A 22,403-nucleotide genomic window follows, 5' to 3' on the forward strand; every position below is an offset into this window, starting at 1 on the left:
TTTGTGAGTTTGGCTGTGCTGAACCAAGTCAGCATGCGTCCAATAACATTCACCCTCCCGCGTGTACATACATTTAGACCATGTTTGGATGGGATAAACTAAACTTTAGCCAAGACAACTGAATTTTAGCTAGCTAAATTTTAGCTGGTTAAACTTTAGTCATCCCATTTAGAGATATGGCTAATGGATAAACAAAATCCATAAAGTGTTACTTTTGAGTGGTAGTATACTTTGTGCGTGTACTGTTGCACAACTTGGAGTCTTCAACAACTCCTGGTATCTTGCTTATCCCCACTGCCTATGTTAATAGAAGTGTGGATAGTTTTGCTGCGGTCTTGATTTTGTGCTCAGAGCGTCAATCAACAGATGGAGTTGTTGCTTCTCTTCCCCGTTGTTGGATTGGCTCATGCTTTGGTTTCGATTTCACCTATTGAGGAGAAGTTGGTTACAAAATAAGACGTATATGAAGATTACTGAAGTAGTTGTTATAGATTTTAAGCTTTTATTTTTCTTATATTTTGTTATTTCTCTTTGGTACATCAGATCTTCTGATGTCTTGGCTACATATTCTTTTAGAATATGTGCCCCTCTAGTCTGATGCATTCTTGAAAAAGAATGTCTGAAGCCGGAATATTATCTTCCATTATCCAAAAACTAGCTCCCTTTAGCACCCATTAGTTTCCCTCTCCTAGCTAATGCTTTTTCACTTTTTGGAACTGGGCTAGTGCTAAATTTTAGCTAACTCAATTTTAGCTTTGGATCTAAACATGACCTTAGCGATTTAGATTTAATAAGAATAAAGTTTCAGGACGCGGGATTAAGATGCAGCTAGCTGGAGGGCCTAAACTTAGCGATAGCTGCAACTATGGATTGTGATAGCTTATGGTTAACTCTATTTGATTTTAATTCTAGGTTAACTCTTTTTAGTGTATTGTTGTCATGTGTCTCATTTGGGCACTAGTCCAATAGCGTTAGTGCGGTCACAAAATGACAATTTATTGTACCTACTTTAGAAGTAATTATGCTTATATATAAATAAACTATATGCTGATTTTTAATGTAAAGAAACTATTTTTTGGGCCTGGCTCGCTCATGAGCTGGACTAAGCCGAGCTGAGCAGGCTATATCCAGCCCAGCCATAGTCCAAAGACGGACGGGGGCTTCTATATTATTTTCTTTTACTCCCTCCGTCCTAAATTATAGGAAACTCATACCTTTTACTATACATCTCAACATAATATATATCTAAATGTATAGTAAAATTATAAATATAAAAAGTCAAAATCAAGACCCTTATTACGGGGTCCTACCGCGCTCGGCCCACGTCATCCCGAATTCACGGCCGTCCGATCGCGCCAATCCGGCCATCCATAAGCAGGCTGGCAGGCGTGTGGAATTTTGCAAAAAAGCCCTCAATTTTCCGTTAATCGATTCCAGGTCCAGTGAGGCCCCTCATAAATAGTAATCACATTCGTTTTTCTTATGAAACACCCCTATGTTCTAAAATATTTCAACACCAAGAAGAGAAAATTCTGAAATCGTGTCAATTTTGCAGAAAACCGCCCGCCCGTCGATTTTGTGAAAACCCCCCGCCTCCTACGAGTCGCACCGTACCGCGTGCCCGACCCCGCCCTAGTGCCTCCTCCCATTCCTCTCCTCGTCTTCTCTGATATGAACCCGCTAGGGTTGATTCCCGATCTTTCGATGAGAGGCGTGGGATAACTCGATTGGTGGATGGAGACGACGTTCACGGCCCGACTACAGCCTTCCAAGCTGCGCCTTAGCAACCGATACACCACCTCCAATGGCTGCCGCGATCTTGTGGAGCGCGTCACCCGGCCACTAGGGCACTCGTCCTGCAAGCAATCGAAGAACAAGCAAGAACAAGTAGAACAAGCAACTCAATTGCAAATATGGAGATGAAAACCAATCTGAAATCACAAATTTGGGGTTCCGAATCGAGTAGAACGGATGGTCTAGTTGACACACGCGTCTACAAGGAAGTAGCAATGGCTAAACTTACATCAAAACAAAACCCAATCTGTTCGTGGCGGCTCTAATCCTTATTAATGCCTAGGAGGACGACCAGGGGGGTGTTGGGGTCGTGCTCCAACCCTAGGACATGTCCCTAATGGACCCAACTTGATACACGGCCCATTGGGCCAAAATAAGGCGACGCAGCACCTCTGGACAGAAAACCTCTCGGTAGTATTTCGATGATTGCGGCCGCCTCAGAATAGATATAGATATGAGTTTAGATCCATATGAAAATAGACTTCATAAGGATTCCAATAAGTACTTGAACGCTCAAAACGGAGTCCGGATGTGGTCGTGGCAGCTGTTGCAAGTTGGCACAGAGTTGCAGTCCGAATCCAGCCCCAAAACGTGTTGGATTGGAACTCTTTCTTTCCTTGGGCCAAAAGTGACGTGGTGGCCTGGTGGAGGACGTTAGGAATACTTGGACTTGGCTCCCAATCTACTTCTTTGGTCCTCCATGCCTTCCATGTGTGTTTAACACTATTTTTGATCCATGTATGTATTTCTGAAATTGACAACGAATACACATCATGGTGCAGCATCAATTCATCAAATGTATCACATATAATTATGATAAAGAATTGTTTCACCTTGGAGTCAAAAGATGCTAATATGGTTGTATCCGAGCATGTGATGTCCTCATCATTCTCTCATCTCCTCCTCCTCCTCCCTACCATCAGCTTCCGGTGCCACGCCGCGCGTTGCCGTTTCCCCCTCCTCCCTTCCTCTCTATCCTCCTGCCCGGCGCTAGATCCCCTCGTCGCAACCGCACCAAGGAGCGTCCCTCGCTACCAATCCCGTACTGCAAGCAGGCCTTGCACCCTAACCCTAGCCTTTGGGGGAAGGGAAGCAGGTAGACAGAGCGGATGTGGAGGCGACGCGAGCCTTCAATGGGGAGGAGTGCGACGGCAAGCATGAGGGATGAGCATGAACGCGACACGCGGACCCTGGCAGGACCGTCGGGCGTGGGGCATAGGCGCGGCCGGACACTGAGGCATGGGAGATGAAATTGAGGGTTTCTTTTTTGCTGGTTATTGGTTATTGTTTCCAGTTCTATGGTGTTTTCCTTTCGTTGCACCTGATTGCTTGTTTTTTTTTCTTAGGGTATGAGCCCAGATGTTGTGACATACACTACACTTATGAAAACATTCATGACAACAAAGAAATTTGAAAAGCTGTGCCACTCTATCTCTATTTTTGTTAACTTAAAAAGGCCATGTATGGTAACCTGTGCACACAGCCATAATTGTTAGTAACAATTATGAAATGTCTTCTTTTCAGCTCGAGTACAGCCTTCAATTTTTCGTTTTTCATGGTTAGGATGTAGAGTATAAACGGATTATCCGATGCTATTAAACTCGTGAAGCATCACAGGATTCTATGTACTTGATTAATCTGAAAAGGTTGAAATTATTCTAATCTTGGCTTGAATAGGTATCCGAAGTATACAAGGAAATGGAACGTGCTGGATGCACTCCCGACAGAAAAGCCCGGGAAATGTTACATGATACCTCTGTTACATTGGAACAAAAAGGATGTCAGTATTCCATTTTGCAGCTGACTTGTTGCACTTTAAGGATGATGCAGTGGTTGAGTGATAATGTATGCAAAATGCTTTGGCAGGTACCTATTGAAATTGGGACCTTGCTATTTTAGAATGGACTAGGCATCAATTTTTATAATGTCATGGCACCATCTCCCTTATTGCTTACACATGCATGATGGAGAAATCATTCGAAATCAAACACAAGGTAGGTGATTACTATTATACCTTACTTCCTTGTGCATATATGATATATTGACATATTATTGCTTCTCCAGTTCACCTATTCTGACAACACTATAAGATGGATCATCTCTTTGCATTAAGCTGTTCCAAGTAGGTATTTCAGTTGGTGGTATCAGTTTTATCTACTGCTCACAGTCCAACAAAATTGTAAATATTGTTTCAAGTAACTGATCCATCATGTAGTATATTAGTTAGTGTTATCAGTTTCATCTACTGCTGATAATCCAACAAAATTGCATAAACTAATTTGTCTACTGGTGAAATTGATGAAAAAATTGCTGGAAGCAACACTTTTGTTAAGACTATGGAAGTTTGGCCATCAACTTCTATGGTGTAACTATGTATATGTAAGTGTTGCTTGGCCATGTGTCCATGTCCATCAACATCTGTGTTTCAACTATGAACTTTGAAGGCGTACTTGGTTTACTTTCAACATATCCGTTGGAGATGCAGATTGATTTTCCCCGTACCCCTGCCTTTCCCAATTTTAATTTATTGGGGAGAAGCACTACAACAGATCTTCCTCCTCCCGTCTCTTCTTTTTCTCTCGCACGCGGATGGGGCCGGCGGCTGTCGGGGCAGGGCCGACCGACCGGGGCAGGGTTGGCTGGTGTGGAGGAGGACTGGGCCGGCGGCGTTCGGGGCTGGCCGGCGCAGAGGCGGCCTGGGGCGGCGGTGCTGGGGGCTGGCCGGGCCGGCGCGCAGGGAAACGGCGCGCCTGGGGCAGCGCGCATCGGGGCGCAGGCAGACGGGGCTGGCGGCGGCCGGCCTGCTCGCCCGTGGGAGGAGCCACGGCGACGCGCTCGGGCGAGCGCCGTGCGTGGGAGCAGGGCGGCGCATGAGGAGGGGGTGGAGGCAAAGGCCAGCGGCCGGAGGCTTGGATGGCTGGCGTCGGAGCGCGGGGACTGGGATGGCCGGCGCCGGCGCGGAGCACAGGGCGGCCGGTGTAGCAACCGGCGCCGGCAACTGAGGGGCATGGGGTAGATCGAGCTGTCAGAAAATCAAGGAGGCAGCAGATCGTGCGGTTGGAGAGAAATAGAAGGAAAGGGAGAGGGAGGGGGAGAAAGAGGATTGAGAAAAAATAAAGGGAAAATGGGAATGGAAAGGGGATCTGCTGGAGGAGGTTTTTCTCCCCTAAATCTCCTTTATAGCTGAAAAGAGGAAAGGGGAAAGGGAATCTGCTGGAGATGCTCTTATGTTGATCGTGCTGATAAAAAGTGCCAATAATCCGCTCACTGACATTTTCTCCATTCAGAGAAATACTATGCCTGCAAAGTTTGGGGCGATCACAGTACAACCCTTTGTGTCCAAGACTCCTAAATGATCATGTTGGGCAGAAAGGTGCAAACGGTATGGGGTTTACTGAAGCCGGTTTGCGCTTAACCATTTAATCGGGCATTACTTGCATCCAGTTATTGTCAACACACAAGGTGTTCTGGTATGCTTTATGTCTTTTAGTTTGAGTGTGCAGTCAGGATTTATGGTCTAAGTAGCGCTATCAAGCATAAAGACAGGAGGAATCAGAAAGTGAAAGAATCATTAACATATTCAATCTGATGAGTTTAATAGACAAGTTGATTGACAAGACTGAAATCAGTTGCTATTCTATTTCAATTGCTGGTAAATGTGGAGGAAGAAAATCTTCAGAGATTGATCCATCTAACCGAGATCACCAGGTGAAATTTCAACCATAAGTAAATGTTTTGCGTACTCGCCCTTGTCAATATAACAAGTGGGAAGTACCAAACTACATAGAACAATTGCTCCCACAAGAATTATATTATTTTTATTTACCTTTTCGTTAGCACTTAGAATTTTAATTAGGCAACGGGCAATGAGTTCTCTACTTACCCAGGTAACTTATAATTTCTCTGTGCTCATATGATGTTCTTTTCTAGACAACTGCTAGCTTCAGTACTTGAAATCTCTATGGATCAATTTTCAGTACTTCTAAGAACTGAGATCATTAGATAGAAATCGGCATATGTACTTGCTACCATAATTATGTGGTCGTGAACCATGCAGCCATGCGTGTATGGTGGTAATTAGCAACTGCAAAGTATTTGCAGAATATTTGATGTTAACTGCTCAGTATACCATTATGATTATGTCATGCAATTGTCCAATGTCTCACTTGCATTTTAGCAAAATGTTTACCTCTGAGCTCACAATTTAACAGTTGTTTCTGCAGCTAGGTAATTATGCTTCCCTTTATTCTACCGTCTCAGTCTATTGAATCCTGAAGAGTAAACATCTCATCAATAAATAGTGTCATTAGTTCTATAATTTAGCATCGACACATCTGTTTTATCCTTTACATAGTACGTCCAATATGTAATAATATGTGATTCCTTTCTGTGACGTAGAACACTTCGGTTTCAGTTTCTATTTAATACAAAATCGTTCCCTGGTTCCATGATTCCTATGCTACAATACCTTCAAAAGTGTAGCAGATGCAATTCTAACGCCTTAATAAATTGTCAACTAAGAGTGCGTTTGGTTCCAGGGACGAAGTGGGACGGGACGGGACGATCCCACTTCGTCCTAGTGTTTGGTTGACAAACATGTGGGACGGGAACATTCCCAGGAGGGAATATACCCTCCAGATGCGGGACATCCCCGTCCCACCAAAAGTGGCGGACGGGGTCATCCCTCGTTTCCCGTTCACGCCGTTGAAAGGCTCACGAACGGGCGCTGGCAGGGGCAGGCAGGATCAGGGCGGGCGGAGGCGGCGTGGCCGGGGCGGCCGGAGGTGGCGCGGGGCGGAGCCATCCCGGCGCGGCCGGAGGCGGCGCGGGGCAGAGCCATCTCGAGGCGGAGGCGGCGCAGGGTGGAGGCCGCGCGGCCAGGGCCGTCGTGGGCGGAGCCATCTCGAGGGGCGGCGCGGCCAGGGTCGAGGTCGATGGCGCGGCTGGAGCCCTCGGCCGGCGGGAGAAGACCGGAGGAGTTGGGCAGCAGCCCGCGGGTCTCCATGGCCGGTGGGTAGAACCAGAGAAGATAAGGGGAAAAAGAAAAAGGAAAAAAGAAATAGAATTGATAGAGGATGACATGTGGGACCCACAAAATATTGTAGTAACGGTGTCAAAAATATCATCCATATCACCATGTCAGCCTCTCCAACCAAACACAAGATGGAACTATCCCATCCCATTCAACCAAACATTAAATGGGACCGTCCCATCCCACGAAACTGGGACGGGACCATCCCATCCTACATTGTCTCCCATCCAAACACATACTAAAACATTAGGAATCTAATTTCACACCAAACAGCAGACACTAGTAACTTATAATTTGAGGGTGGAAAGAGTATTTATCATCATGATGACAAATGAGGATTGTAGAACAAATGCGGCCCAGCCCAGTCGACAAATGTTCCGGGCCTCTGCCAGCACGGCCCACATACCTTATCACTCTAATGGAAACCGCCCGGGACGCGGATTTATGCTGCCGAATATCAAACCACTTCCGCTTAGCAAGTTAGCAGTACGGTGGTTGCCTGCAGTACGATGCCGTAGTAACAGCAGAGGCCGTGCAGAACGGAACGCTGGCGCCGTTCGTGGTGACCTCTCCCGGTCAGACGGAGTCGCCGCATGCTCCTGCTGTTTCGTACTCGCAGATTTCTTCGCTTCTACGGTTCGTATCAGGATTCATCATCGTCAGACACAATCCAGAGATTTTATGGCACTCTGGTGTGTGCTACGGCCTCTCCTCGATGACAATGCGACAGTGGCAGGACGTACGGTAGGACCCGTACACGTACGGAGTACGTTGCGTTGGGGGCACAAACAACCACATTCGGCGGACGGGCGGCTGGGATCACCTTGGGGAGGCGATCCACCCGTCAGAAACAGTACAAAGCTGCACCAGCATCGGTGGAATCTGAACGGGCAAGTAAAGCACGGTCTCATGAATGCTGCTACCTCAAACAAACCAACGAAAAAAACTAGCAGAACAAACGAATTTTCACAGCATAAATTTAATCCACCAAGGATGTACATCTAAATTAATCACCTCTACCAAGCGTGATCACTACTACTCAATGAAAAACGCGCCTGCAAAGCACATTTTCGGACAAAGGGGGAGAAGAAAAGCACCCTCACTACACTACAGCTATATACTACCTTCACTCAACCTGCTCCGGGATCAATAAAAGGAGCAGGGTAATATGTGGAGCGCGAGAGAACCACCGCCATGTCCAAGGGGGCGTTTGGATGAGTGGTATTTCGTTGGAATGCTCAGTGACTATAGCTCAAGCTTGTTCTCCGACCCCGAACTTTCCAAGGAAATACCATGGACCCAAACGAGATCCCAAGGATGTTTCTTTCCGCCTCGCGCGTGCACCCACCGTGGAAGGAGCTGAATTCCGCGGGAAGGGATGCGAAGGGCGACCGCGATGGATCAGAATTTACAGCAGATGAGTCCTTTCCTCCACGCGCGGCGCCGCCTGTTGCGTCGACGTTCCGCCTTCGCCATCCTCACCGGGCTGCTGATCCACTCCCTCTGCAACCTGTTCATTGACCGCATATTGTCCATCAAGCTTGTACAAATCTCAAGTATTCTATTTTTGTTTCAAAAGGCAGGTTACCACAAACTACTCAGAATTTACATGTTTTTTTCGGGACCAACAGTAAGAAGCACGCCCTTGTTCATAAATAATGACGGTTTGCAATCTAACAAAGCGGACGGTTTGTAGACTTACACTGGAAATGCGAAGGACCGGGTGCTAGTGGTGCTGCTATCTGACCGAAGAGAGACGTTGCCAGAATACGCTATATGACCGGACATCGACAGTGGCCCTGACATGATACTGGGACCAAAGAAGTTAGGTTCAGAGGGGTTGTCATTGCCAATGCGAGCAGTTGATTTCGAACTTTCAGACGCCGTTTGTTCCGCCACAGAATGATCTTGCGCAAGGGTGGAGCTCTTATTGACTGCACCATCTGAGCCTACACGGTGCTCCTCATCTATCTGATCAGCAACACCATCACTCACGCGTTTTTCTTGATTCTCCCCATTTGCATTGCTAGGTTCAGTATTGCTGGATGAAGATGTAGCAACTGCAGTTTCATCCACTGCACCAGTGATGGCCTTGCTAAAAATACTTCCACTATGATCATCACTCTTTCCAGATGACTGAATGTCTGAACTACTTGTACTCACCGCATCTGTCCCGGGTTCAACTGTTTCAACTTCATCTAATCCTGTGGAGCCATTTACCGCATTGTCGATGGCACAGATGGAATCTGCGGAAGCAGCATCTGTGATTCCTGGTATAGAGCGCTCAGGCTCTGAGGCATCCTCTAACCTATGATCAATGAAAGGATTGTAGCGATCAATTTTGTGTGGCTCTCTCACATCTAATGCTGAAGCTGCATCATGGCCTTCAGACATCGTTCCTGAGCAACCGCTGGTATTCTCCTTACTTGATGTACCGCTACTGACAGGCTGACTGGTGTTTGTCAAAGCAACCTGAGCATCAGGAAAACCATCTTTGGAAGTCTGTAAGAATAACAAAGGTTTCATGAAGTATATGCATGGAAGAACTTACCACTAAATTTTGAGTCAAGAGGGACGAACATGTGGATATATTTACGGCACAACAATGGTAGTGGTAACGAGACAAACAATTTAGACTGATTGTAAGTCATAACGGTATACCTGTCCAACTGCCTCTTCATGAATTTCACTGCTCTCGGAGTTTATTGTGCTTGCATGTCGGGATTCTTCTGCACTTTCGAGGCGAAGTAACTCTTGCAAGCTTATCTTCTCACTGGGATCGCCTGCAATGCAAGAAGTAGTAGTCCGATCTTCAAGATCATACTCTTTACCAGAAGAGTGTTGTTTCTCGTTGTCATAATCAGGAGCAAAGTCAACTGGGACAACTGCTTCTGGCTTTAGTTCGTGCATGTATTTTTTAGAATCATCTTTCTTCCCATATCTTATGTCACTGTTTGCAGGGATCATTTGGCAACTGAAATTTGGGGATGACCTTTTATCTACTGGTTTTTCTTCTGAAATCTTCCTATGAAGTATTGCCCCTTCATCAACACAGACATCCTTGACAAAATTACCACCATAATTATCAGAATCAACAGTATCTGCCAATTTTATCTCCATGACATCTTTCTCATAAGAAACATTCTGAAGTGCGACGTTTCCACTTATCTGTACCGTATCTTGTGATGAATTTTTTTCTTCTACCATTTTTTGTGTGAAAAACTCAGTATCATGTTACCATAAAAATCATATGATCTAGTTTCAATGTAGTTGTCCTGCACACAGTTCATGAGAGAGATTGTCAGCGTGAAATTCTTCATCATCTTTGCATGAGTACAACAACCATACGACTTTCAGAAGGGGTAAAGAAAAACATATTGTCAATGCCATGCTAATGTTGCATCAGTACTTACATGAGTTTTGTATGAAGGTAAAGAAAAAGATATTATCAATGCCATGCTAATGTTGCATCGGTACTCACATGAGTTTTCTATGATTTCACATACAATGAATACCCAATAAATGACAAATTAGTGATAAAAATCCATTGGCAATTCATACAGAATTTAGTGTAAAATCAACTTAGTGAAGATCATTTGCAGTTTTGCTACTATTCAGTATGGTTGCCACATCCCTTTAATCAAGTGCAAGCATTAAAATTTCTTGTTGTGACTCCAACTACATCAGCCTAAATTCATGATGACCTTGACAGAGACAGTTCCTTCTATGTTTGAACAAAGAGACCGGTGGTGGTCTTGGTGGAATTAATATCATCTTGGAGCCAAGTCAAGGCACAAAATCTCAAAATCAGAATCAACAGCCTTCCCTCTTAGCATGTCAAGACGAATAGCTTTCAGATTATAGGAAGCGGAGTCAATTTGGACAGGACAGGCAACAGCAACTGAGACCGATGGCAACCCAAATACCTAATGCCACCTTTTGGGAGTAAGATGGGCATATGGACTTTAGTGTCCACAAGTTGCTGAAGCAATGGCCACAACTTGCACATTTTTTGTGATCGTTCTAAATGTTTTAAATATGTTAAACTTGCGATTTTAATACAACTAGGTTCTAGGAATTGTATCATCTAATCGTCATCATGTTTACCTACTAAGAAACCACTTGGTAGTTTATACATATTGTTCAGCCAGTTGATATTTCAACTTTCAAATTGCACTTGACGAATCCAGACACACAGGACTGTTTACCTAACAAAGCTAACTAGAGGAAGGAATATTCTGCACTCTACTAAACAGAGCTAATTATGTAGCAAAACTCATCCTAAACTCCAAAAAGCCCCAGACTTGACGAGTGCATTGCAGTTAGTTTCAGTAACAACTAAATTGTTTGCACAAAGGCAGAAACATAAGAAATAGGTAAAAGATGCAACTGAAGTTAGTATCAGCTGCCTAGCTTCGTGATACAGAATTAGAAGAAGCTGGCAGATTTAGATTCCATCTATAGGTCGCAGGAAAAGAAGAACAAAATTACTTAATGTATATTGCAGAGATCGAATTCCAAGGATTACTGGTAATGGAAGAAATGCTCAATTTGTGAAACGCCATGTCCTTAATAAAGATGTAAGTTGTCCTGGTAAGGCTACGAACCTCACAATCTTTGCATGATCCGGTACAAACTGACACACCAACAGAAAGCCCATACACGCCAAAACTAACTACAGAGTTGGCACCAACAAGAGGCCACATCCCAGATACACTCCACCCAAAGAGACGTACAATACACCATAAGATTCAGCATCCCAGACCCCATTCGTACGCCCAAAAAAATATTAAAAACCATTTTTTTTTGCCCTTCTTCCTGACTGATGGGTCGACATACTAATAGCTGTATAAAACACAGTACAATCCATGACCTAAAAGATCGGCGATTTAGCGGCCTTGATAACGGAACACATCAACAGGAGGGTACCTCTCTTGTCGCAGACGTACGACAGAACACTGCCTGCATCGATACGAAAGCTCACGTAGAACTGAAACAAACGCGTCACGCGACTAGCAGAAATGAGCTGCGCGCCAATTCCTCCTCTTCCACCAAGCGCGCGGGCAGGTTCGAGGAATTGGCATAGCCGAAGAAACTTCAATGGGATTAACTGCATGCATCAGATGTTGCCTGTCGCTGGGCAGTGCCCCCACACCACACAGTAGTAACTACAGGTACAGGCAAGCAGGGAAGAACTCGGCGAAATCTCGCGGCAGAAGCTAATCTTGTAGCAAATCACACTGGTTTTTCTTGGAAAAGAAAATAAGAAACCATGCTGCTCCTTCTCAGGTGTACTAGTTCTCAGATCAGTGATGCTTTCTTTTTGTTCTAATCGAGGAGTTCAGAAATCATGGCCAAAAAAGGAGCAGGGCCTGATATGACAAGATGAGACAGAAAAAAAAAGAGCAAAGCTCTTACAAATCATGAACGCCGTCAAATCGCATACAGAACCGAGCGAGGCAATCACACTGGAATCAAGAGAAGAACCAGTAAAAGAGACGAGGGGAGGAACGGAAGAAAAGGATCAAGAACTCACCTCTGCTGGGATAAAACCCCGGAATTCGCTGCTCCTCCGCCGCTTGGCGAAGCCGAAAGAAACGCCTGGAGCGGAGATTGGCCGGAGCCCGGCCAGGATGGAATGAGAAGGGGATCAGGATCGCAGGAAGCCCAACGACCAGGAGAATTCGGAGTTGGAAAAAGAATTCCAAACCCCGGGGGTGGGCTCTTAAATAAAAGGCGTGAGAGGCAGAGCTGCGCAATAAATTTCGTGTGCTCTCTCCTTCTCTCTCCACCTCTCTTTCTCTCTCCTCTCTCGATTTGTATTTACAATTAGGCCCCTCGAGGTTCAGGAAACAGGTCCTCGGATTGCTTAAAGTACAAGTTTGCTGGATTTCTGGTCTGGCCACGTGTAGTTGTTGCAATTATGCTAAACTCAGGGACCCTATTGAAATTATGGCTTTTTTTTTCCGGATGAGGTTCCACCCTATTTCCATTTTGGAGAAACAGAAATACTCCAATATGTCAATATTTCTTTAATTTTGTTGGGATTTTCTATATTCCACAATAGGTGTTCATTTATAAAAATGAATTAATTATTTTGTAGTATATATGTCTGTGAATTACAATAAGTGTTCCGTAATTAGAAAAAAGTTGATTTTCATTCATGTTAGTCAAGAGAGTTAATACCAATGTATAGCATTATAGGTAATTGAGATACAAATTACTCCGTTCGTGGAACCATGGCGTTTAAAACTAGATCAAATACAAAACTTTGACTATGAGTATCTTTCTGAAATATTCATCTATCTTAGGATCATGGAAATCACATGAGTATGTTCGTCTAAATAGTGTATGGGTCAGAGTTATGCTCTTGTTATCATGTCGTGGAAAAAATGTAAGGCATTACAAGAGAAGTATACGATGAGAATAACATAAATACTTGTACAAAATGTATCGTATCGTGAAAAAAATGTAAGGCATTTTTTAAGAGAGGAATCAAAATGAGGTGATTAGAAATACTTACGTGTCATGTCAGCTTTCAAACCTACAATTTGTTGTGCTAGCCAAAAGAATACATCTTTCGTTTGGTTGCGCAGCTAGAGGCCAACACTTTACAGCCTGTGGAACTATACAGGCCAGTATCGAGGACTCAACAATGGAAAAGGTTACTGTAGAGCAGGTTGGAGGTATGCTAAAATAGTCCTTCCATTTTCAATCAATGAACCCAAAAGATTTGAATAAACGGAAAAACAGTGCTACAAGTGCAAAACGCTGTACCAAAAGCTTAGATGCAATAACGCCATATGAAGAGGGTGCGATCGCCAAATGGTACGGGAGAAGTCAAAGGAAAGAAGGCATTAAATATTGGGGGTAATAGCAAAAACCAAACCGCTGGAGAAGACAGCTCCCCCGCATTTAAGTACTCTAAATTCCAAACCACCTCCACGGACCCAATATTTATTACGCACACAAGAACCAACGAAGCATTTCTAGAAGGAAAAACCCAAAAAACATATGAAAACACAAAAGGGTTCCTCAGAAAAAATCGAAAAAAGAATATACTTTATTGCTGGAGTGGCAAAATGGTCATACGCGGGAGAATACGATTTCTTTAAAAACGAGAAAAATATTTGGATTCGCTTATTAAATAAACACGTACTTTATTTGTCCCTCGATAGTAAGAATTTTTTTGCAAGCAAATAGTACATGCCTTGCATTGCATGTACATGTGCTTCAAAAGTGCTCTTCCCTTTCTTGAATGTCCTGTGCCTTTGTGCTAGGAAGAATGATTACCGATAATGCGTTGATCGCCTTTGAGTGTATTCATGCAATGCAAACAGGTAACGAGTATGCTCAATCTTTCTGTGCTTACAAGATCTTTCTAAAGCCTATGATAGAGTGGACTAGGTGTTCTTGGAAGGTATGTTAAGACAGCTGGGTTTCTCAAAATAATGAATTTCTTGGATAATGGAGTGTGTTACCTCCGTGAAATATTCTGTTAAATTCGACGGGATCTTACAAAGATCATTTAAACCATTATGTGACCTTCGGCAAGGGGATCCTCTCTCTCCCTTCTTATTTCTGTTTGTGGCAGATGGTCTGTCCTAGTTAATGAAAAGAGCTGTTGAAGCCCGCCAATTACAAGCTAAATAGTCGTCAGGCTCCTCGTATCTCTCATTTGCTTTTTGCTGATGATACTTTGTTACTGTTCAGAGCAACTGGTGAAAAGGCCAGAAAAATCAAGGTCTTAAGGTGTTATGAATCAAGTACCGGTCAACTAATCAATCCCGAAAAGTGCTCGATAATGTTTGGAACGGCATGCCCTCAGGATGCCATGGACAGTGTCTGTGGCGAGCTGCAAGTTCATAATGTAGCAGGTGAGGCTAAATACCTGGGCCTGCCTACACCCGAGGGGCGTATGAAGAAATGTTGTTTCCAACCACTTCGAAATCGATTTGGGAAAAGAAGGAATGACTGGAGCCAACGTAATATGTCTCAAGCTGGAAAGGAGATCCTAATTAAGTCTGTAGCTCAAGCCTTGCCAACATATATTATTCACTCTTTGTGATGACTTCATGCAAATTATAAGGAATTATTGGTGGGGTGCAGAGAATGGTCGAAGGAAGATACGTTGGTGTTCTTGGTAGACAATGCTACAGCCAAAGAGTAATGGTGGATTGGGCTTTCGAGACTTGCGTCTTTTTAACTAGGCTTTGCTAGCTCGAAAGGGATGGAGATTGTTATTATACCTGGATAGTTTGTGTGCAAAGCTATTAAAGGCCAAATATTACCCGAGGGGAAATTTGTTGGATACAGTATTAATTTGGTGGCAATATTTCACCTACATGCGTTCCATTATGTATGGACTGGAGCTACTAAAAAAATTATACAAAGAATTGGAAATGGCCGTAGTATTCAGATTTGGTGAGATAATTGGATTCCTAGAGAACTTTCTCTGAAAGTGAAAGTGGTAATAAGGCTAATCCTAGTGGGAGTTTCATAGAGGTTTCATGCACATTAAATACGGTGACACATCAGCATATGTGATGACATGGCATGGTAGTTATGAAGTGAGAGAGGGAAGGAGTTTCATCATGATGAAACTGTGTTTTACACTATTTCCAAGACTATAAAACCTATTGAAACTTGCATTGGGGGCTATAGAGTTTCATTTCATCTAACCATATCCAATCACATGCCTCACAATTAAATGTCATAGGCATCCTATGAAATCGTGAAATGAAACTATGCACTAGGACTTCCTGTTTCATTCATAAGAATACACCTCATGGGATGATGTGGCATCCTTGGAAACAGTGCAATGAAACCTTGCACTGGGACTAGCCTAAAATGCAGAAGGTAAGAATCAGGTGGGTCTCTGACTTATTTGAGAATGAACATAGAGATTGATGGAACCGCATCCTTATTAGAAGTATTTTTCTACCCGTGGATGCTGATCCTATTCTAAAGATAGGATTCCCACTAACGAAACACGTGATCAAATTGCTTGGTATTTTGAGAAACCAGGGTTATCCTCAGTAAGGTCTGCATATAAATTGGCTCTGAGGCTGCAAAGTCAGGACCAGATGGCATCGAATACAGAACCAAAGAGGAGGGAGAAGCTGTGGAGCAATATCTAGAAGGCAGATGTAACACCAAAAGTGCGTATGTTTGCATGGAGACTTGCCTTAAATGCTCTTGCATCAAACACTAATAAGAAGGCGAGGCATATTATTGAGGATGCTACCTGCACAATCTGCGGACTTGAGCCTGAAGATGCAGCACATGCAGTAGCAGGATGCCCGCGTGCCAGAGCTCTGCTTATAGAAATCCGACATAAGTGGGCTATACCAGAAATATCCCAATTGCAGTGCACCGGACTGAAGTGGTTTTTGCTCACACTTAACAATACGCTGGAGAATGCTAGGCCTGCTTTAATATTGTCTCTCTAAAGAAATTGGTCGGTACGTGATGATCTCACACATAGAGGCACAAATTTCTCTGTTGCAGGTTTAGTGAGAGTAATTGAATCAATGCTGAATAATTTGTCAATCCAACATTCTGATGTGTTCTTGGAAGATGTAAAGGACAAGCGGGTCATCGGTGAATCAAAGAGGGCTAAAGAGATAGCAACAAATGAGATTGCAAGAGTATCCCGGCTAGTACCTACTTGGAATCCACCTGAGCAAGGATGGCTAAAATTAAATGTGGATGCAAGTTTTATAGATGCCATCGGGTAAGCAAGTGTTTTTTGACTGTCAATCTGCAGAAGAGGCTGAATTTGCAGCTTGTTGTGAAGGTTTAAGGCTGGTTGTGCAATGGTGCCAAGGTCCAATCATCCTGGAATCAGATAACAGTACATGTATAAGAAGCTTAAGGTCGGATGAAAGAGCATGTAAAGAGAAGTCAAAATTCAGTTGCTCATGAGTTAAGCCAACACGCTTACCGAGTTAACTCAACAGCAGTGTGGTTAGGGGTATTCCTAAGTGTTTCGAGCAATTAGTCCATGACTTAATCAACGAAGGCTCCCTTTTCTCGAAAAAAAAATGCTCTTCCTTTTCAAAATACAAAAACCATAGCTGCAAACGCCGAAACTGCAGAGCGGGTTTAGGGGAATTTCACATGAACAGAAACTAATTTGCACTCCAAGCAAGACATTAACCAACTATTTTGGAATGTCAAGTCGTTAAGCACGGCCATGGCCGCACGCAAAGCAAGCAAAGCATGGTGGGCATGGCGCAATCTTGGTGCCAGGCGTGGACCAGACTCCATCATGGACCGAAGAGTGACAAAGCAGAGGGCGATGGTGTGGGAGACCACATGGGCGGTGATGTTGGAGACTCGGGGGCAATTCTGGAAAAAGGGTGACGTGGTAGCAAAAGGTAAATGACGTCGGCGAGATATGCTTGTGAGAGAACAGAAGAGAGTGATGTGATGTGTGGCTCTAAGGAAAAAAAAATTCCGAAAACAAGTATATTATAGAGTATGACAAGATTTTGTTGTGAACTATCAAAAAAGAAAAAGTTGTGAAGGCGCTTTTGGAAAACGCATTGTTCTTGGAAGAATCATGTCAAACGCGCCTTTGCAGCTGCCCCAATCTTCCCGTCCCCACTGAACGGATTAGTGGCCGAAGTCGGTTATGATCCGTCCCTGTGACTGTGATTAGGGTGCATCATGTTATCATGACCTTTATGTGTTGCACGAGTCATGAAGATACATAGTCTTGTACTGCCCATTGCCTGCCTCCAGATGCTGTTGCTGTGTTGCACTTCAAATCCATGCTGAGCAGCTACACTTGAGGGCTCATAAAGTTCTCAAGAACAGACTGATCAACTAACCACTTCAGTTTACCGGGACCATGCATGCAATATTTCCAACTTTGCTGTCTTCAGAAAGAAGAAAAAAAAATCATCTTCCTTGTCCTTGCAAGGGCGTCAGAGATCCAGTTGTACACCCACTTCACTTTAGCTTGCAATGACAGGGATGGAATCAGGGATAAAGTCAACACAATAAGATAAGCTTCTTTAATCAGCCAGGTTACATGATCTGGCCTGTCTTATTATATATGCACACAATATTAAAACAGACTCAAAACAAAAGGCTGCAATGCCGGATTCAGGTCGCTAGATTTGCCTCATGTGGCGCTGGCGTTTTTGACTTTCTGGGAAGAACAATTTCTAGTGCTGTTTCTGTTGCCATTTGAGTTATGTTAGCTGACTACCTCTAATGTTCCATGCATCCAACACTGCCAAAACTGATCCAAGAATGTACGCTAGTACATGGCAAAGTGTTTGAATACACATCTTTTGGCGTAACTTTGTAACATTTAGTGACTGAATTCATACCTGAAAATTAGTATTATGTTAGGATTAAAAAAGAACAGACGATGTTTCTAAATGCAGCACATGTATTCGAAGCTTGGCTCGAACCAGCCTGTCGCTTTCAATAGGGACATAATAGGAGACCAACACTCACAAGAATGAGCCATGCGATTGAAACATCCATTTGACCAAACTTAAGGCCCAACAACTCTCAACTCTCATTCTAGTATTGTCATGCGTACGATCATAGATTTGCGTTAGCTAAAGCAAGCGATGCAAGTTCTGCATGGGGTGGTGCCAGGTAGCATAAAGCTAGAACACTGCATGTTACCCAAAGCCCAATCACATGCATTATGTTCTGCAACTGCCCACACCACCAATAAACATCTGATGAACAATGAACGATGATGTTTCGATTGAATTCTCTTTTTAATCAGATTGAATCACAGACAAGAGCAATGTCACAGATAGGTCTAGCAAATCTCATTGTAGAAATGTCATCGACCATACATTTCAAGGACCGTCACTCAAAACTGAACTGCAATGAAAAGAGGAGGTAGAAGCACACTCCAGACTTTTGTGTCTCTTGGAAAACCGATAAACCTGTACAGCAACTTGAGTTACCCTAGGCCTAGCAACTGAGGAAAAAAAAAGAGAATCCCTTGTAAACTCTGAGCAACCAAGGGGCAGATATTGAAAAAGGAAGAAAGCAAACAAACCTAACATTATGACAGCAAAGAAAGAAATAAATCAACCTAACATTATGCAAAGTTCCTCTCAAAAAGAAAAAGAGAAGCATTCTGCAAAGATCCTAGCATGGTGTTTGGCATGTGTGACGATGGCCAAGAGCTTCTCCTGAAATACTCATCGAAGTGGGACCCTCCCTTCCACTCATGGGACATGGCAGCATCATTCTTCTAAACAGCATCATGCATAGATCCTACAAGATGTTTGGCACTTGTGCTGAGAGCTTTTCCTGCAGCTCCCTGATCTTTGAGCAGAGTTCCACCTTCTGTTCCTTGTAGCTCTGAAGCACAAAATCCTTTCCCTCAATAACTTCCTTCAGTTCAACAACCTCTTTCTTGAGCATCTCCACCCTCTCTACCTCTCCCTTCCTCTTCTCCATGCCAACACAATGCAGGTCAGCATCATCAATACTACCATCAGCATAGCCATTGGAATGCCCATTTGTGGCATCTGACTGCCAATGTCCAGCTTGCAAAGGTTTTTCATGTGCCAGTGCCTCTGCAACACAATGATCTGCAATAATCTTCCTTAGATGCTGGATCTCTCGCTCAGATTCAAACAGATCCCGATTGGCAGCATCCAGCTGAGATTGCAGATTGGTGGACTGTGTCACCTGAATGTTCAGAGAATTCTTAAGATCAGCAATCTGGGCTTGCATCTCCATGATCATCTCATCACGTTTCTTGAGGTGCTGTCTCAGCTTCTGTATGACCTCTCTTTTGCTATAGATATCAGACCCTGATTCTGAAACACTGGGAGAGCCAGAACTGTTAGAGTAATGAAATGGTCTTCGAGGATCTTCAAGCCGATCAGGTGAGGATATCCACATAACACCGCTATTCTCTTTGCTTGGTTCTGGGGCAGGTATCTTGACAAGTGGAAGTGAGGGTTCAACTGATTTGGGTACAGGACTTACAGGTGCTTGCTTGACTTCCACTCCACCATCTGCAAGCCCTGCACATGGTAACAGCAATTAGTAATGACAGGTTTTGGGAAGAACATTCATACCACCAACAAAAGAAACAGTAATGAACTAGTGTAAAACCCGAGCTGAGGACTAAACTGTAAGAATTTATTAGTTCAGTTCAATCAGCATCACGAAAGCAACAGCCAGAAACAATGAAATTATTGTGTCTCTAAATGCTAAACACGAATCCAGAATTGGAAATTTGGTAGAATGCAACAGCCAAAGTGAGATTTTTATTTTGTAGATAAGTATTACTCTTATGCACGTGAACCCTGGAGACCTGTAATGCAATTATCCAACCCCACTAAATGTTTTATTAATTAAGGGTTCCCCCTATTCCATTAACGAAACTACAAAATCCATCTGATAAATTCAAGGTTAGAGGACCACGACAAAGGGCATTTAGTTTACAAGTCAATATGCAGCCAAACATAATAACTCAGGTTTTAAAAAACTTGCATTCTAAATTGTATTATAGCACTAAATTTAATGCATGCTGAAAAAATATTCAAAGCCCTATAGATTAAAAGGTTTACCAAGGACTGGAAACAGCCTATAGTGCAGGTTCACCTTCACACATGCCCGATTTGTATTCTAGCCCTAAACTCAATGCAATATAAACTACAATGTTCACAAAGAAGCGAGTAGAAGCACCTGAAATACAGTAGTAGCAGTCAGTTTGGTCACTGAACCGGTAGAGGTCCGAGTGCCGCTCACATGCTTCAGGCCTTCTTTTAGCTGCAATTTTGCTGAGTCAGCAGCAGGCATACAAAGAATACTGACACAAAATCAAGATTACAACTGCAGATGGGGACATGAGATGACATAAGACCTTTGGAAGTATTATTTTCCTGCTTCCCATCGAACAACTGCTTTAATTTGCAACCAAGCCTGACTGAAAGTGTGCTAAGCAAAATACCCCCTGCAACAAGAACCCAGTTTGTCCCTTCTCCTTGGACATGGTTACCCCTCCCTGACCTTTGTAAGCTCCTACTTGTCTTGGTCTTCATCCTAACAGCAACCAATTTCTTCAGCCGAGTCTGCAAATACAGTACCTAGACCTGCAGAAATGCAAGGGAATGTATTAAGCACCGCAGCGCCATATTGGTGGGGGGAAATTAGTTTCACTTACACAGGTACACATAATAGGGATCTAACAAGATTGTAGAAGAAACAAACTAAACCATGTGGCATCAAACAATGCAAAGGCAAAATGCAGATTCATCTCTCTATTGAAGAACTGTGGAAGCTAAAAACAGAGTAAGCGATTAATTCCTGCAAGACTGCAGCGGTGTATACAAGAAATGGGGAGAAGGTTACAACAAGGTTTCCAAAAACCTTCGAGACAGCTTCCCCTAGAGGCTGCGCATTCGGGATTCCTAATCCATTCAAGTTAACAGCTAGAAGCATTTAGGATTGTATTCAGTCTAACACCTAAGCGTCAACACCCATAACAGTATAAAGAAAACATCCATGGCAGCAGATAAAGCATACACTCTGATAAAGGAATGAGCCTAGGTCTTTTTCTTTTTCAAAGGAATCAAACTAAACTAAAGGATGTATCCACCCACAATCACCGACGCTAGTCCCTAAAATTCCTGACCTGTTGAGCCCCTCCCCTCCGAGTGCCATGCCGGGGGGGCACAGCCCACAGCCTGGTGGCGGATGCCGTTGCACTTGCACCGGACGACTGGAGGTATTATTCGGTGAGAGCCCGGGCTTTCGCGGAGCCGGCTACGACAGGGGGCGGTGGTGCCGTCGACTAGCGGCGGCGCGCCCGCGGGCAGCTCCGGCGCAGGTGGCGACGGGGGAGCAGATGGGACCGAAGGAAGGAAGGAAGCGGCGGCGGAGTTGAAGCAGATGCGATTTGTGGAACTTGATGGTTTCCCACTTTACCCCCCTTCTTCTTCGCTTTTTCTTTACGGATTAGGTTTTTATCTTTGGTTTTTTTTTTCACTTTAGTTGTTTCTTTCCTTTGGCGGTGGCAAGGACGGGGGAAAAAAGCACGGTAAAGCCGTAGGGCCTAGACCCGAGCAATTTCCGGGCCGGGCCGGGCCGGGCTAGGAAAGAGAGTTGAATGCTTCTGCTGCAAAACGGCTTGAAGCATGAAGTTAGCTAACCACGAGCATTGGTGGGCAGGAACCATCAGATGAGTGGTTTGAACTCAACACGCACGTTTCCTTGACCTGACCAAGGCACTTTGTGTCATCAAAATGGTATAATGATAAGGGTATTTTAGGAAAAGTGGGAATAGGTAAATGGTGTACTATGATTTTTTTTAACTTAAAATTAAATACGTCAAATCGTGTAGAAAGACATTGTCCAAACCTCAAATGTTATGGAATGGAGGGGGTATAACATTTTGAAAATGTAGAATTTGAATGCAATATATTAACAAAAATAGTAAACTCAGGACACCAAGAAATAATCAAAAGGTCAGGGCACGTGCGTAATCCTCTCCATAAAAACCGTTGCTCCCTTATGAAGCTAGGCTCAGCCAATTCTAACCTTTTTTTTGAGTGACGGTTCTAACTTTTGGCTC

General features: G+C 43.8%; 2 protein-coding genes across 4 annotated transcripts; both read right to left on the minus strand.

The window, feature by feature from the left end:
* Positions 1-7,773: 7,773 nt before the first annotated feature.
* On the minus strand, positions 7,774-12,588 carry LOC117863444 (uncharacterized). 2 transcript variants are annotated; one of them, XM_034747153.2, is made up of 4 exons: positions 12,363-12,588; positions 9,488-10,101; positions 8,529-9,298; positions 7,774-8,336 (listed from the first exon to the last, which is right to left on the minus strand). In XM_034747153.2, exons 2-4 carry the CDS (start codon positions 10,031-10,033, stop codon positions 8,228-8,230), a joined length of 1,425 nt encoding a protein of 474 aa, XP_034603044.1. In that variant the 5' UTR covers positions 10,034-10,101; positions 12,363-12,588; the 3' UTR covers positions 7,774-8,227. The 2 variants fall into 2 exon arrangements, with proteins under 2 accessions (XP_034603044.1, XP_034603037.1); XM_034747146.2 differs by having other exon boundaries at positions 8,529-9,328; positions 12,363-12,586.
* A 6,018-nt stretch (positions 12,589-18,606) lies between these two features.
* LOC117863632 (uncharacterized) lies at positions 18,607-21,761 on the minus strand. Of its 2 annotated transcripts, none has more exons than XM_034747442.2 (4): positions 21,465-21,761; positions 20,694-20,922; positions 20,516-20,599; positions 18,607-19,839 (listed from the first exon to the last, which is right to left on the minus strand). In XM_034747442.2, the coding sequence occupies exons 2-4, from the start codon at positions 20,869-20,871 to the stop codon at positions 19,088-19,090; spliced, it is 1,014 nt and encodes a 337-aa protein (XP_034603333.1). In that variant the 5' UTR covers positions 20,872-20,922; positions 21,465-21,761; the 3' UTR covers positions 18,607-19,087. The 2 variants fall into 2 exon arrangements, with proteins under 2 accessions (XP_034603333.1, XP_034603324.1); XM_034747433.2 differs by having other exon boundaries at positions 18,607-19,848; positions 21,465-21,759.
* Positions 21,762-22,403: the final 642 nt, after the last annotated feature.

Source organism: Setaria viridis, chromosome 1 (assembly GCF_005286985.2).
Source record: "Setaria viridis chromosome 1, Setaria_viridis_v4.0, whole genome shotgun sequence".
NCBI lineage: Eukaryota > Viridiplantae > Streptophyta > Magnoliopsida > Poales > Poaceae > Setaria > Setaria viridis.